Source organism: Dermacentor silvarum, chromosome 1, assembly GCF_013339745.2.
Source record: "Dermacentor silvarum isolate Dsil-2018 chromosome 1, BIME_Dsil_1.4, whole genome shotgun sequence".
NCBI lineage: Eukaryota > Metazoa > Arthropoda > Arachnida > Ixodida > Ixodidae > Dermacentor > Dermacentor silvarum.
Genome location: NC_051154.1, coordinates 73,759,377 through 73,775,947, shown reverse-complemented (window position 1 = coordinate 73,775,947; position 16,571 = coordinate 73,759,377). Strand labels below are relative to the sequence as shown.

The 16,571-nt window shown below is 43.7% G+C and overlaps 2 protein-coding genes across 3 annotated transcripts in view; one reads left to right on the top strand and one right to left on the bottom strand.

Moving 5' to 3' along the window:
- The first annotated feature begins 249 nt into the window (after positions 1-249).
- Positions 250-12,555, top strand: LOC119466142 (flap endonuclease 1-B-like). Its single transcript, XM_037726638.2, has 11 exons — positions 250-507; positions 598-700; positions 772-874; positions 952-1,015; positions 1,500-1,609; positions 1,766-1,902; positions 1,998-2,196; positions 3,128-3,214; positions 3,287-3,351; positions 4,427-4,544; positions 12,191-12,555. The coding sequence occupies exons 1-11, from the start codon at positions 426-428 to the stop codon at positions 12,269-12,271; spliced, it is 1,149 nt and encodes a 382-aa protein (XP_037582566.1). The 5' UTR covers positions 250-425; the 3' UTR covers positions 12,272-12,555.
- Positions 12,548-16,571, bottom strand: part of LOC119466119 (differentially expressed in FDCP 8 homolog) — a 20,286-nt gene continuing 16,262 nt past the window's right edge. For both annotated transcript variants that reach the window (XM_037726612.2, XM_037726619.2), the window contains exons 9-11: positions 14,907-15,128; positions 12,764-12,873; positions 12,548-12,700 (exon numbers count right to left, since the gene is read on the bottom strand). In XM_037726612.2, the coding sequence (XP_037582540.1) occupies positions 12,598-12,700; positions 12,764-12,873; positions 14,907-15,128 (435 nt within the window). In that variant the 3' untranslated portion in view covers positions 12,548-12,597. The remainder of the gene's footprint in view (positions 12,701-12,763; positions 12,874-14,906; positions 15,129-16,571) is intronic.

Here is a 16,571-nt window from a genome sequence, read left to right as displayed (position 1 = left end):
CCGTTCGCCTTCTGCGTAGCAGACAGCTCGTCAGGGAAGTTGCGACTGCAGCGCCTTCAGAAGAAATGCGATTTGGGCACTCCCTTTTAAAACTTAACTAACAATAAATAATAAAATAACATAGTTAATTATACTTTTTGCTGTAATTTGTGGTAAATCTTGAGTTAAAAAAACGACTGACACTGTTGATTTATTAATATCATCATCAACCTGCACATTTACGGTCCGCATCTACCCCAAGCGTTTGGTTGGTTTGGTTTTGGCGGGAGCATGTGTGAGTGGTCTGCTGCTCTTGCCTGCTATGTGATCGTAGCGTAGTAGGGACAGAGGTTGCAGCACTTATTTTGTTAGTTTAAGATAAGCTGAATTGTGTCTTGTAAGATTCTTTCGCGATTTTATTAACTCCTTCTACTTGTTCTCTGACGATGGGAATCACCGGTTTATCGAAGGTAATCGCTGACAATGCGCCCGATGCTATTAAGGAGTCTGACATCAAGAGCTACTTCGGTATGTCATTGTCTCACTCGCCCTGATGTATTATGCTAGTATTGATTAACTGATGAACAAGCGTTGACTTCAATTCGCATGCCTTTGCAGGAAGAAAAATCGCAATAGATGCATCGATGTGCTTGTACCAATTCCTGATCGCAGTGCGTCAGGAAAACAACATGCTCACCAACAGTGAAGGCGAGACTACAAGGTGAGCGAACGTTGTGTTTATGGACGCGGGCTAACGTGGGTGTGTGTTCTTTCGTTTATTTTTATCGACAGCCACCTAGTCGGGTTCTTCTACAGAACAATCCGAATGATTGAGAATGGGATCAAACCTGTGTACGTTTTTGATGGAAAGCCGCCGGGTATGAAATCGTCGGAGGTACGTCGACATGTCTCGAGGTTTTAGTGGTCCAAGTGCGCTGCACAAGGGTGACATGCGCCTTTACTTGTTTTCAGCTTGAAAAACGCCAAGAGCGTAGGGAAGCAGCTGAAAAGGAACTAGAGAAGGCAGAAGAGGCAGGTCGGTATAGTTGTTACTGAAGGCGATGCAGTTTTTCTTTTGTTGTGTATGCAGTTTTTGTTTCGTTGTGTCTGTGCACTGGTAACGTTAGGGAAAAAAAAAAAAATAAAACAATGCTAGCTTGAAGTGCAGACACCAAGCTGGCAAGTGTGTCTAGAGCGCTTAATCGATGCGCTGCGATGCTAAGAGATCGAAATCAGTGCGTTGTTGGCCGGTTTAAGAAGCAATGTTTGCGAGCAGCGGAAGTCACAAAAGACGCGTGAACTGCACTGTATTTGACCCAGCACCTGGAACCTAGCAGCTTCGGTGTTGCTGCTCTTTTTTTTTTTTTTTTTTTTTTTTTTTGCTCTGGAGCGCAGCGCTCTAGTCAAGTGTGTTGACGTCTGGACGTTTGTTTTTTCTTGTTCTGTATTCGTTCGCTTCACAAATCATAGAATGTCTTGGCAGCGGTAGCACTTACGTCACCCGTTCTTTTTTGCATTAGGAAACCAAGAAGAAATCAATAAATTCAGCAAGCGACTTGTAAAAGTGACCCGGCAACATGGTGAAGATTGCAAGAAACTTTTGGCTCTTATGGGTGTTCCATACATTGAAGTAGGTTTACACAATCTTTTGATCATGATCATCTAGCCAATAGTTAACTGCCAAGGCTGATTGTCGTGTTTCATTCTGATCCGCTCAAAAGGACATTTATCTAAAGACATTAAACTAGCATGTATGCCATGCCCTGTTTGCTTTACTTCTCTGCAGGCCCCGTGTGAAGCTGAAGCTCAGTGTGCTGAGCTTGTTAAGGGTGGCAAAGTGTACGGGACTGCAACAGAAGACATGGATGGGTTGACGTTTGGTACAAACATCCTGCTTCGTCACATGACATACAGCGAAGCTCGGTGGGTCTCATTTTCATCTTGCCAGCATTGCCTGGTGCTTCAATGATTTCAGGATGCAGCGTCAGTCTTTTTTATTGTGTTTCATATTTTTGCAGAAAAATGCCAATCAAGGAGTTCAACCTTGACAAAGTACTCAGTGGGCTTGAGATGAATCGTGATGAGTTTATAGATCTTTGCATTTTACTTGGGTGTGACTACTGTGAGAGTATCCGAGGGATCGGACCAAAGCGGGCAGTGGAGCTCATCAAGCAGCACAAGTGCATTGAGAAAATTATCACTGCAATCGACACCAAGGTATGGTGAATAGCCCTGTGCTTTTTATAGGCACATTGGGTTGCACTAATATTTATACAACCTTAATGCCTGCTGCTCTTTTTTTCTCTCTCTGTCTCAGTTTTATGGGTGTTGAGGCTGAAACCATGGCAATACAAGCTTCTTTACTCATAATTACAGTTGAAGAATGACAAGATATTTATCTACTCACACAATCACATTTTGTTCAGTGGTTTTATTTGCATGTTTCCCAATGCAATTAGGTCATGGGACGTACCACAGGAGAGATTTCATTTCAGCTGCCTTTGGTCTTTTCGTCTGGATAGCTGTTTAGTGCAGTAAAAGGAATGCCTTATGGGATGAAACCCATTTGTTGAGCTTAGTAGTCAGCTTGCCCAGCCAGCGCCTCCTTCATTTTTTTCAATGCCTTCTAGATGCAGCCGATCCAACCGTTCACCGCCCTGTCATATCGTCCTTTCCTACTCTCCCCTGTCGGCTAGCATTCGTGCCTGCTTTACGGTCGTGGGGAGAGTACCATCTGGGTGGCATGTCACGACGGAATTTGGAGGAAGTAATCCTCACAGATGTGTGAAGCGTCTACCGCATCTCCTCTGGAACGGCAGCGGAACGCTCAGATGCACGCGTGACACAAGCAGTTGTACTATCTGGCTAGCGTCACATCGCGGCAACTCGCTGAACTAAGGCGCACCAACGGCTCCCATTGGGAAGCGAGCGATTGCGCTGGCATTGAAAAAAATGGAGGAGGCGCTGGCCCAGCATTCACAGATCTTAATGCAATTCATGCCTGCAGCAGTTCAGTCATTTTTTATGGTTGATTCTTTAGCATAATTTGCTGGCGAGTAAACTAGTTTTGCATGTGTCCTTCCTTAAACAAAACATTCGGTTCCTTTCAGTGTCGATTCTGTATCAGTGAAAAAATGTTCTTCTTTAGAAATATACAGTGCCCGAAGACTGGCCCTACAAAGAAGCCCGCCAACTTTTTTTGGAACCCGAAGTTACTTCCGCTGATGAAGTCCAAGTAAGAGAGCACAAGACATTTTTGGTGGCATGTTACTAATGCGGTTGTCATTGCTGCCTGTTAACCTTCCAGCTGAAATGGAGCGATCCTGATGAAGAAGGTCTTGTCAAATTTCTTTGTGAGGAGAATGGCTTTAGGTAATCTTGTCCTTGCTTTTATTTGAAATCGTCCAAACTGTTTTTTTTTTTTTCTTGTTGCATGTTGTGCTACATAAAAATTTAAGAGAAACTCCTTGTAAGCAGCTTGCAATTGAAACTAGTGCTGCATAGTTGGGAGTATCATATAAGGAAAGCTCATCTTGAATACTTGGGATTATGCATATTCCTAAGCATTATTTCTTGTTGAATGGTTAGAATAAATTATTCAATAGCTTGCCTGAGGGGCCGTATAAAAAGTACATGAGAAGTGCAGCATTTTCAATGCATTGGGAAACTTTTCTCTCCCTCGTAGGGTCTGGATAAATTGAAAGAAAGTAGAATAAAGCACAACACATCAGCTGGAGGTAATGTTTTGTATCCTGCAATTCCAACACACCTTGTGTGTTCATGAGCTGTTATGCCCTTTATTTGGAAGCAGCTACATCAATATGGTGTTGGGTATTGGGTGGTTGGGTATTGAGTTCAAGAATCCACACTTATTTTTGTTGTAGGCTGAAAAAATTACTGACTGGCCAGAGATGTAGAAGGGGTTCATAATCCACACTGTGAATAGTGTACGGGGGTTTATTAGTCATCTGCCTGCTCGTAAAAAGTTCACATGCTATGTGATGCCATAGGTCAAAAAGGGTGTTTCACATCTGCCCCCATGGCCATGAGTGGTGCTGGCTAACACTCCGAGGGTTAGATCTTGTACACATGCATAAATACCTAAGAATGTGGACGTGGGAACAGCTGCCGCTGTAGCACACTTGGTAGTGCAAACCATATGTAATGCAGAGGTTGTGGGTTTGGCTCCCGCTGGCGGCAAGTTGTTTTTTCGTCCGCTTTCATTTCCCTTTACCTTATTATTTCTACACTTAAATCAGTACTACTAATTATTTCCCCTATGCTTTCCTTGGCTTCATATGGTTGCGATGAACAAAAATCGAGCCCCTCGGTTCCCCTTTCTCGTACACTCTGAATTTGTATTGTAACCTTTAAATTTGATGGATGATGGAGTTTAAACTGTAGTATCAGCAGTGACCATTGTTTTAAACATTTCACTTGCTTGCAGTGAAGAGCGCATCCGCAATGGCGCCAAGAAGCTGCTAAAGGGACGTAACAGCACCACCCAAGGAAGGTTGGACACCTTCTTTAAGGTCCTTCCATCAGATTCATCAGCCAAGCGCAAGGCAAGTAATCATAGACAGCTTTGTACGTAGTGATAATAGGCAGGTGAAAATAGAGCTGTGCACTCTTTCAATATTTTACCAAGTGATAGGTGCTGTTTGAACCAATTAATTGAGGGCCTATTAGCACCATAATTTAAAATTGTGTAGATTCAAGAAGAGGTAGTTAGAATGAATTTGCAAGATTATTTACGATAGACGTGTGGCTCATTTCATTATTTATTTACATTGATGTAAATTGGCAGCTGATGTAAACTTGGCAGCTGTGATGATGCCCGTGTTTTGCAGTGGTTTTGTACAGGTCGAATACATGTATATTCCACTTCTTGCACTGAAAACATTGGTTTTGTGCACAAGTTTTTTGTTGCAACACAGCTTGCAGTGCCTCTTGTGTTTCATGTTTGGGCTTCATATGCAAAGTTGTTATAGGAGGAAAAGGTGCAAGGAGTAGCACGCTCATAACAATCTGGCATAACTGAAAACCATAGAAGAGGGAAGTGTAAAGCATGCAGCCAGCAATCCAGTGCACATGTGCAGCGTGGTCTGCTCTTAGAGGGAATGCCTATACTTTCTTGTTTAGACACACTCCTCTCACTGCTTCTATTTACAACCAAAAAGTAGTGTGTCACATGTGAAAGGCACAAATATGTGTCATGCAATCTGATGTGACGTTATGTCTCATACTTCTCGTCACAAACTATCAAATATTTATTACATGGAAGCGTCACAGATCTGAACCTATATGCAACCAAACTAGTGAGGTGACACTGTTTCTGTGAACAGCAGCCGCAGTGCACCACTTGCGCTTATGACCAAAGCATAGTACATCGTGTACTGGTTACACAAAAGTGCCTAAATAATGTGCTATTCAATGCAACTTTATCTCCATTAGCTGTAGTATATGATGCAGTTCCAAAGAAAGCGTTGGAAATGAAAACAATCTCACTGTGTGGGGGGGGGAACATGTAGAGTGAGACTTCCCTGAACACACTACTTGTGTAGCTTCCACAGCATTGCCTGCCAAGTATGAAATGAAGTATAGTTAAACTTAGTTGTCTACTGCAGCTGAGATCCGACACGAAGGCATGCTGGTTACATGCCCGTTTACACAGATGTCTGCCTGGTTCTTCATATGAGATGAATTCGTTGCTGTGATGTTTGCACTCATTTACATTTAGGCATTCCCTTCATGAGTGGACCATACTGTACAATCTCAACCTGGATATGTACAGCCCACCCAGATTTCAGGCTACATGGTGGGTCTGTGAGCCAGTTGTCTGTCCTCAGATTCCATGGTCAGATTGGCAGCTGTCCCTATTTCAAAAGCAGTGGCAGCTCCTTCTACCTCTCTCATGCTGAAACTTTTGCTATAAGTCTCAAACTTCATCCTTCTGTTCACATTCTTAGTTCTCTTGCTTGCTGGAATTAAAATCAAAGGAGAACGATTGTGCATCCAAACAGCATCAATTCTGCCTGTTCAGTTGTAGTGGTCATTAGCATAAGTGCAAACCGCTATCAGTAATTGCAGCTTTTCTTTAAAAAATTTTGAATTTTAATATTGAATGTTCTGAAGTTTATCTTTTATAATTGTGACAAATTTTTGTTGCATTGATGTTAACAGTGACTAACAAACACATACAACAAATCAGTCAGCATGTTCACAGGTTCTTGGAATGTTTGAAGAAGCATTGCTTGAGAGTTAGGTCAAAAAGCATTGCCCGAGGGTCAACCTCTGAAAGTCCTGTCTTTTCTGCCACTAAATGGCTATTTATACAAGTAGTAAATGTGATTCTATTGTAAGCTTTTCACACTGCACAGGTAAATTTGTAATGCAATAATGTAGCAATTTCTGACGGCCTAGTGTGGGCATGCACTCTCATTCCCACTGTTTGCCTTGGACCACATAGACGATGCAAAAGAGACATCCGTCACAATTATTACAGCTATATTTGCGGAAATATTTCTTCGTATTACGTCATGTGTGTCACGCTCCTCACGGTTATTACAAATACGTGCTTGATTTCTTCAAAACTGCATGTACCATTTTACTTCAACTGCTTTGGCTTCAAAAGCAATAGAAAAACATGCTTTCAGAAACACACACACAAATTTTTTTTTTAGAAAGCCAAGCTGTTATACTTATAGGATAGGATAGGAATAAACTTTATTTGTCCAGCGGTTAAGGCTGTTGGTGCCCGGGGCTAGGCTGCCAGGGGTCCATCGCCGGAGAAAAATTTTTCGAGATCCTCGGCAATGGCCCTGGCCCGCTGGACGGCCCACTTATAGCACTTACTTTTTAGTGACAAGTGTTGGCATTTCTAGGCACACATAACATTTTTTTTTTCTTGAAATCCACACGATGATTATGATTTATTGGCATCCCCTTCGAAACTTGGCGGTGACAGATACTCACATAGCCTGCTTGAGAGCACTTTCATTTCATTTTATTTGGGCCCATTTACAAGCAAATGGAGGGGGCCAAGGTAAAAGCTGCTTATTGGCAGCTTGAGTGGTCCCTGGCCCCCTTTACATGTTGGCAGACCAGTGGCAAAGAACACTTTCAGAAATGAAATAACAAATAACAGTGGGTTACATATTGAAGGCAGTAATCACATTTCTTTCACTGTGAGTACACATGGTTTCACTGTACCATAGTGATTTAAATTATAGTTTTCGCAAGACAGATGAGCTCCGATGGTGTCAAGGCATGAATGTCAATTCCGGCTTCTAGATAAGAATTTAGTAGCCGTGGCAAGGTGTTTGCTACCATTTGATGGCCGTAATTTGTTCTCGAAAAAGGTATGAGCCATTTTCCATGGCTGCACGTGTCATTTGTGGGTGTATACTCTTTTAAGTTAGCTATGTTTGTTATTAGGTTGCTTGTATCTTTTACCTGAAAGTAGTAAGTGCGTAGGAGAGTTTGTTTCTAGAGATGATGACTTTTTGTTATGTTGTACTTGGTGAAAAGACCTTCAGTGTTGAGAGTTGTATGGCACATTTGCAATAGTGCGTATTACTTTTTTTTTTTTTTTTTTTGCATCAGTAGTATTTTAGAGAGATTGGAAGCCGATGTTGTGCCCCATACAAGATGGCAATAATTTACATGCGAGGCAAACTGTGCATTATAAATGACCAATTTAGCTGACGTTGGTAAAAGGTACCGATTTCGATGTAGTATACCTGTTATGCGGCTCAGTTTCTGGAGTATAAAATCCACGTGAGCGTCCCATTGCAATGTGTCAGTAAAGTATACGCCAAGTACTTTTACTGCGTCAACAACCTCTATATTCTCAGAGTTGTAAAATATATTGTGGGTCAATGGAGTACACGTACCTCTTGTACGTGTGATGACTGCTTGTGTTTTATTAGAGTTTACTTTTAAAAAGTTGTCCAGGCTCCATTTTGAGAGATGAGTGAAGAGATTGTTCGCTGCATCAATGAGGCCTGTATAAGAGTTGTTTGATTAAAAAAAACGCTTGTATCATCTGCGTAGTTTATGAATTTTGCCTCTCGGTGGATAAGAACTATGTCATTTATGTAGATATTAAATAGAAATGGACTAAGGATACTTCCCTGAGAGACACCTGTTTGTATTTGTCGTGTAGGTGATATGATAGTGTTTATACACACATATTGCTGCCGATTTCTAAGGTAGGATGTCAGTAACTAAAGAGGAAGGCCCCTGATGCCATATCTTTCAAGCTTAAGTTTTAGGAGGTAATGATTTATGCAGTCGGACGCTTTTGTGAAGTCTATGGCCCGGATTCAGAAATGCTCCTAACCTTAGACCGTTTCCCTACCTTACGCAAGGAGTCCTTCATGCTACCTAAACGTTAGGCGCCCTCAGAAGGCCATCGCGAATTCTAAAAGCTTCCTTTTACCTTCCCTGCGGAAGGAGCGCCTCACTAAAGTCCCTAGATATTTTTTTTGCTTAAAATCTAGGGACTTTACGCCTCACCAAAGGAAGTGGAACGTTACAGGCTTCTGGTTTTGAGATTACTTACGAAAATATGCAAAATATTTCTAATGAATTGCCAATGTAAACTTCCGGCGCTGTTAGAATTGCATTTCTACTTCTATATAAGGGCATAAATACCATTTCTTTCGTCAATGACGTAAAAATAGCTAAAAAATGATGCACATGGCAGGAAAGCAAGCTCAGCCTAGCAACTTTGGCAGCATCTGACAGTTCGGTTGGTCAGGCGTCGCTTTTTCTTTTTGGCCTGCGTTTTGTTTCGTGCGTGTGTGTGTATTTGCCATGCTGGGCAAAACTTATTTCACGGAGGAAGAAAAATTGGCTGTGGCTTAACTCAGTTATGCCTGGGTGTGCGTAGCTAGAGGTACGGTTAATCTTATTGTTTAGCTTGGTTCTCTCTACAGTTACGTCTTTTTCATTTAGCTTCGTACGTCTGAATGTTTAGGTTTGGTTGTTACCTCTCGTTAAGTTATGGTTATATTAAAGACTAGACATTAAATGGTAACGTATTTATTTTGAAAGTCTTCATCTTGTTGTTTCTCAATTGCCACAAAGACGGCCCGATGGTCGGTGAGGCGAGCGGATAAGGGGTTGTCGTCCAGTGACTTGAACACGTTTCGGGTGCTATCCTCATCTGAATCCACTCGCCTGGCCACTTCGTACTTACGACGCTTCTTGAGGCGTGCGGCTCGGCTCGTTCTTCCTCCGTCTCTTCTGCGTCGTCTACACCGGGGCTTTTAATGGGTATATAAGTACAATCTATGCACCCAGTAACCCCGGGGAATCCTTCAATGGCACAGAACCTAGTCATGACTAACCTCGCTTCACTGGCGTTTGGCAGCCGAACGTACTTGGGATACAGACGTAGGCATATCAGCTGTGTCTTATCTCAAATGCATCGGCATATAGAGGGTTGGGATACACACACAAGGTCCCCTACAACAGTTTGCATGGCACCCGTTCCGTAAAAACGCAGTGCGATGAGGACCTTCAACAGAGCAGGTAGCGGCGCTCCTCAGTTATCAGTGTTACAAAGCAGTTGCAGCTCTGTCAGTATGGTTGCAACAGCTCGCTTGGCAAAACGATACCGGGCTAGAAACTCCACTTCGTTGTAGTGTTCCAGTGGATGCTGCCTGTCAATCACATGCCGGACTGGAGTCAACGGCGGAGGCTTGTACACAGTCCCGTAAAGAAGTTCACTTGCACAGCTTTCGAAGCTATCGTCTTCGGATAAATATCGTAAGGCCGTCATTCTCGCCGCTCGCTTTTCACAGAAAAACGTAATCACAAAAGAAATGGCACAAAGCGCAGTCTGCGGAGCCAAACTGAACGTCAATACACGGCGGCTGGCTGCCGCGGCGTTGGCTGCGCACGGCACCTATTCAAGCCGAGCGTACCGTGTGCAAAGTCCTGCGGAGAAGCATACGTTCAGGTAGAGGAGCGCGGTTAGGAAGCATGAAGGTAGCATGCCGGCTTCCTAAGCGTGAGGAAGCACCAAGGAGGCCCTAACTTAGTGCCCCTTAGTAAGGGACGTTCCAGACGTCCTTAGTAAGGAAAGGAGCGTTTCAGAATCCGGGCCTATGAATAGACCAATTACAAGTAACTTATTTTAGAGGTTTTGCAGTATATATTCTTTCTGTGCTACTAGTGCTAGTTCTGTTGATTTACCTTGTTGAAAACCCTATTGAGCGTCTGTGATTAGTTTGTTTCTTGGTTGAGTATGATTTTTCAAGACCTTTAGAAAACTGCGGGAGAATAGATATCGGGCGGCAATTTCTTTTTTGCACATATTGTCATAATGGCGTTTACGAAATTCCATATTCAAGGTGCTGCCAATTATGGTTCAAATCATATTTTAACATTATGCGAAGACAGATGCAAAAATTCGAACACATTGTACTGGTGACAGCCACGGGGCCACAAGGTTTCCTCATTAAAGACAGTTTTGCAGTTATCCGAAGCATAGTGGCTCATTGCGCCTATGTGTTGAGACCATTTTTTGAATGAGAGATTGGTTGATAGAGAAAAGGAAAGCATGCTGACCGCACTGTAACTGTCTAGCGTGCGGATGACACCTGAACATCGGTCAGCAGTGTGGGAAAGGAAGAAAAGGGATGGAAAGATGACAGAGATAGGAAAGAAGAGAGTGCTTGGAGCTGATAGCTCTGCTGCCGTAAGATTCTTAGACGCACTTAGTAGAAATACGGAAAGCAACAAACATGTCCTGCTGTGACAGCTTCCTTGCGAACATTAAGCACACCGTCAATCCTGAACAGGCTACAATGGGTCTTGTACGTGGGCGGGTCCACGCGGCCAGAGGAGGCATTCCTCCACGCTGTCGACAGAAAGACACAAGTTCACGGTACTCATCCAATAACATTTGATGGGCTCGAAGAAGCAAGCTAACTTGCCGTGCCGGGTCGTGGCCTCCGAGATTGCACCGATGCCAATGCGATCTCAGAGCACACGCCCAGCTGCCAGCCCGCGCGACGCCTACTTGCGTGCCACAGGGAGAGGGAGAAGTGAAAGCATGGCCTGGGCTTGACCCCCAACATTGTGCCGGGGAGATCTCTGAGGCTAGGCCCAGCTGTGGCTGCCTGCGCGGCGTGCTGTAGAGAAATAAATGAATGCACTAATATTTCGCACTGCTGCGCGTAGTCGTGCAGCATGGCGTGACTTGCGCGTCACGTGACCTCTTGAGATTGCACTGGGGCGATCTCGGACGGATGCCAAGCGCAGTGGCGCAGTAAATATGAATGTGCTAATATTTCATACCACCGCGCGTCTAATGCAGCCAGGCACGCGCAAGAGAGAGAAGTGTGATAGTGAGCTGCTGCTTTTGGCAGGTGCGCTGCAGTGAGAAATGACAGTGTTGCTCGACACGGGTGTTTTAAACTCGCATCATGAGCTCCACCTCCATTTGATTTGCCCCAGTGATGATGAGCGCTGTTAGAGTTGCAGTTTGAGCCCGGTTGTCTAGGCAAGCCTTTCAACGGCCCACACAGAAATGGACTAATGTGCATGAAGTAGACTTTAGAAGCAGCTAGCCTTCTCTGAAAGGATCACATGTAGAAGCACCAGAAATAGTGGTGTACCCTGGTGTACCCTGTCTGTGGTGTACCAACTGTTTCAGGAAACATGCTGAACAGTACTGACTCACTGCTCAGCCTGTTTCCTGGAATGGTGCTGACTGCACAGAAAAAAAAAAAAAAAATCCAGCATATAACATAAAAATTAGACTAATTTTTAAACACAAATCCTGTGATCTGAGCAGTTAATAACTGGTTTTAGACAAAAAAAAATGAGCTGTTAGTTTCAGCAGCATAATGAATTCCAGCCAGTTTCACCGAGAAAACAAACTAAATTATCAAAGAGTGCAAATGTAACACTTTTAGTATGTGACAGTCAGGCAAGCATGAAGCGAGCGTCAATATCAAGCCACAAACTTAGTCACCTAAAGGCAGACTTTAAAACAGATGTGTTAGCTTGCCCTTAGCGCACTTAGTATTTCATAGTGTCCACAGAATTTTTGCAAATTTTAATGTTCACGGGTCGGCAGGTATGGGACGCGTTTTGCGACATGCCATTGCTGTCAATGTTTGCGTGCATGAAATCACAAGGGCTTATGACTTGGCACTGTGTTGATCAAATTGTTATGTTGTGCTGCTTACAGAGTGAGACAGCAAATGAAGCTAACAAAAAGAAAGCAAAGACACCTGCTGGAAAAGGTGGGAAGTTCAAGAGGGGCAAATGAAGCCATTGTACCAGTTCTGAGACATGGACAACCACAATTAAAAACATATTTGGCATTTAATTGTGCGTTTTCCTTCCTAGCTGCAAGTTCTGCCAGTTTTATTAAGAACAGTCAACAAGCAATGCATGCTATCTTCATGCAGAGCACTTGCAGGGCAACTCATTTTTATACATAAGCAGAGCCAACAATAACGTGTGTAAAACAATGTTAAGCAACGTATGCCAGTAATACAGCCTATTATGAGCTTCTGGAAATAAATATGAATCTGTTGGCTACCTAGTATACAGACTGATGCTTTAGTGACACTTCCTCCTCACATAGTAAAATCAAGAGCCTGGAAGCTCGGGCGTGTTTCCAACTGTCTTGTGTTGTTGACGGGCTTTCCATTCACACCACGGGCAAGGATCCTGGGATTTCTCCTGGCATTCCCTGGAGTTGATAACACCAACTTAGTAGTTGCAACAGAAAGAAACAACCAACCGAGGAACCTACCTGTGATAAACAGCACCACAGTCGGGACAGGTATGAGTGTCGCCTCCAAGTGGAAAAATAACTTCTTCATTGTTGCACAGCTTGCACAAATAGCCTCTTCCACGACATCCCTGTAGTCAAGAGCACTTATTTAGAAATATTTTTCCGTACTTGCAAGTTAGCAGCTGAACAAGACTACATGAAGTCTCCATCTGTTTTACATAAATTTAAAATGTTTATTACAGTGTGGCTATACACAAACTAAAGAGCATCAATTCTGAATGGTCAACGAGCTTTCATGACTGAGGCTCTGCTGACCATGGCAGTGCAAAGTGCAGCTTTTATTGCAAACTGTGAATACAACAGTTTGTAATTGCAACTAGGTAACTAGGTAGTAGGTAGGTGTAATTGCAACTAGGTACAATGAATGCAATAGTTTTTCTTGGAAGACCCTATGGAAGTAATGTATTTCTTACCACTTTCAACAAAGTGAGACTTTTTGTCAACAATATGAACCATTTTTCTACAGAGAAAATTGTTCATTTGGTACTTCAACACAATGTTACTGCCATGCACACAATTTTGAAATTCCCTCAACTTGTGCTAGGCATCACCTACTTCAACAATGCACATAGCACACCAGAATAAACTGTGCGTGTGATGCCATGGTAAAAATTTATCGCTAAAGCGGGGCTCAAAGTACACTAATTAATGTATGTTTTTAACTGTTGCCTGACGGGTAACATCAGTACGTTTCAATAGAAGAACAACAGATAATGGATGCCAAAATCAAATGCGCTTTCAATAGTTCGCTTAAGTTGTCTGGCAGAAGTAATTGCTATTGGTTGCACATCCACCACACCAATGTGCCTGAAGGGACATCAATGTGATCTTCACAGAATATTAACGATGGTTTCTTCCAACAAAGCAGACAAATATTGCTTCAGCAAAAAGATCTTGCTTTGCTGTTTTTTCACGAGTCCAGGTACTCCCCCGGTGTTAAGGAAGCTTCACCAGTAAGGTCTTGATGAGGGCTAGTTGCTTCATGATTTAGAACTGGGGTTTGAACAGCGTAAATAAAACAAGGACACGAAGAAACAAATACCACAAACAAGCGCTGACTGCCAACTGGAAGTTTATTTGAAAATCATTAGCCATTTATACTTTTTCCAGCATAGGCATGCGTACACCAGTCACATAAACATCTGCAAAATCAGCAACATCATAATCTATCACGCAAAAAAGCTATTTCTTTCTCCGACAAGGCGAGAGAGGGAAAACTTACACATTTGTTTCCTTCCTTTCGAATAAGCGCCTGTGCACCATCGATCATAAATCCCGTTTCACTGACTGCACGTACGTTATCTATCAGATACCACTGAGCTGTGGCAGAAATTATATTGGACAAACAGGACAGTGTTTCAATGATAGAGCTCGTCAGCACAACAATAACGTGAAAAATGGCTATGGAAGTCATTTAGAGGTACATTGCAAAAAGTGTCCATGCACTCCTATTTTGAAAAAGACAAAATTCATAGGAAAAGAAAAAGTAAGAAGGAGAGAAATAATAGAGGCATATCACATTCGAACGGAAGGAGACAAAGGTGTAAGTTTTCTCTCTCTCGCCTTGTCAGAGAAAGAAATAGCTTTTTTGCATGATAGATTATGATGTTGCTGATTTTGAAGATGTTTATGTGACTGGTGTACGCATGCCTATGCTGGAAAAAGTATAAATGGCTGATGATTTTCAAATAAACTTCCAGTTGGCAGTCAGCGCTTGTTTGTGGTATTTGTTTCTTTGTGTCCTTTTATTCGCGCTGTTCAAACCTTAGTTCTAAGAAAGCACATTTGTGATGAACGCTCAGGGTGAAAAGCTAATGCTAACCATGCATGCTCAGTAATGGCACCTAGGCTGGGTCATCTTAAGATGCCAGCCGCATCACAATATTTACTTTTAAGGCCATTATGGCTATACAGTGAAGAGATTTACACAACCTGTGCTGCATGGTGCTTAAAAAAAATATTCAGACAATATCAATAAATGTTAGCTGCATTGTAAGAGAAGAGGCATACAACAGCAGCAATGCCAGAAGCACAACTGCCATAGCACTGTTCTACGAAATTATGTTCAGCCTAAAGTGCACCTACAATAAGGAAGGCTTACTTCACAGTTCTTAGTGATGTGGTCAAGGAAGACCTGGTGCACCTGGGTTAAATAGCCCAACAAGTTGCCATCATGCAGGTCAATGAGATCTTGCAGGGAGTATAACTCGCTTCCTTCAACAAAGTGTTGTCGCTTGTGCAACAGCAGCAGCAATTTTTGCTGCTGTGCTGCATGGCAAAGGGTCAGGTACTGCTTCATCCGCAAAACGTCCTCTCGCAGTTTCTGTAAGATGACCACACAGGTATGTGACCACAGACAGTCGCGTCCTTTACTCCAAATGTCCGTTGAAGGAAGTGGCAAACTGACCGATTTAGCATGTTAAGCCATCAGCTACATATTTTAATCACTATGAGATGTTAAATGGAGTTATTGCAGCAAAACTGTGAAACCAAGGCAAGGTAAAGTGGCTTATAGGTAGGGACAACCATTTGCCATTTTAAACACTAGCATCATGGCATGCTTAAAACAAAGGTGGGCTTGCTGTAACGTGTAGCTACAGCAGACAATGGAACCTTGACAAATAGTTCAGCTGATATACAGTGTAGACCGCTTATAACGTAAGTCGCCGGAGTCGTGATTATCCGCACTATAACCGAAGCAACAATTTTCAAGGCCCACGCATATGCAAAACATGTGCACCGAGCCGCCACGCGTATGCGACAGTCGAGGAATGTGGCTAGAACGTTTGCATTCAATTTACAGTTGAATCTCATTAATTCGAACCAATAAAGTGGCGGCGCCTCCGACCGGCACTTAGGAGAGACCCTTCAATGTCGCGCGCGAACAAAAGAAAAAAAAAGACGCGGTGGAAATTTCGCCCTCTCTCAAATGGCAAGGTTGCCGATTATGCGTTGCGCTGGAACATGAGTGTACGTGCCAACGTCTCAGCCACATTACCGTAGCCACGCGTAGCAAATGGCAGTGAACCCTTCTTTCTTCTTTATGCTTCCTCTACTTTCTAGTCACGTGTTGACCTTGCACGCTGCGGCTACGGCGCAGAGGGCCGGCCAACGAAACTGCCCACGCTGGCAAACGCCCGCTTCCCGATAACGGCAGAAAACGAAACTTCGGGGAGCTGGCGCCGGGGCGGTTGTAGCGGCGGCGGGCGCGCACGGTGACAGTCGAAAGTGAGGGATCTACGAAGGAGGGCGAGGGGAGCCACCGAAGCGGCGGAGTTACCGAGGCGAAATCCACTTCCCTGCCGCCCTCCTCCCTCACGTTCCACGATATCCGCGTGCGCCCTTCGCCGAGCCGTGCCGGCGCCGCCCGCTCCCTGAAGTTTCGTTTACTGCCGTTATTGTGAAGCGAGCGTTGGCCGGCGTTGGCAGTTTCGTGGGCCTCGCTCGTTATGCGCGCCGTGATATTTCACGACTCGCACTCAAGATTCTGGTTTCAGCCTCACTGGCTGTTCGTTCACACCACGTGCCCTTTTCCTCCATTTCGTCTCTCTTTCTTCCTCGAGCACTCCTTGGGGTGCCCGTTTGAGCGGAGCGTTCGCAGTCTCCGCTGACTTCCATACTCCCAGGCAGCCGCACTGTAACCGATATTTCGTTTCCCGCAACTGCACTATAAGCGATACGTGTATACATGGAGTGCTATGGGAAAATTAACGGGAGTCTGAGAAGACCGCACTATATCCGGTCCTGCACTATAAGTGGTTACGTT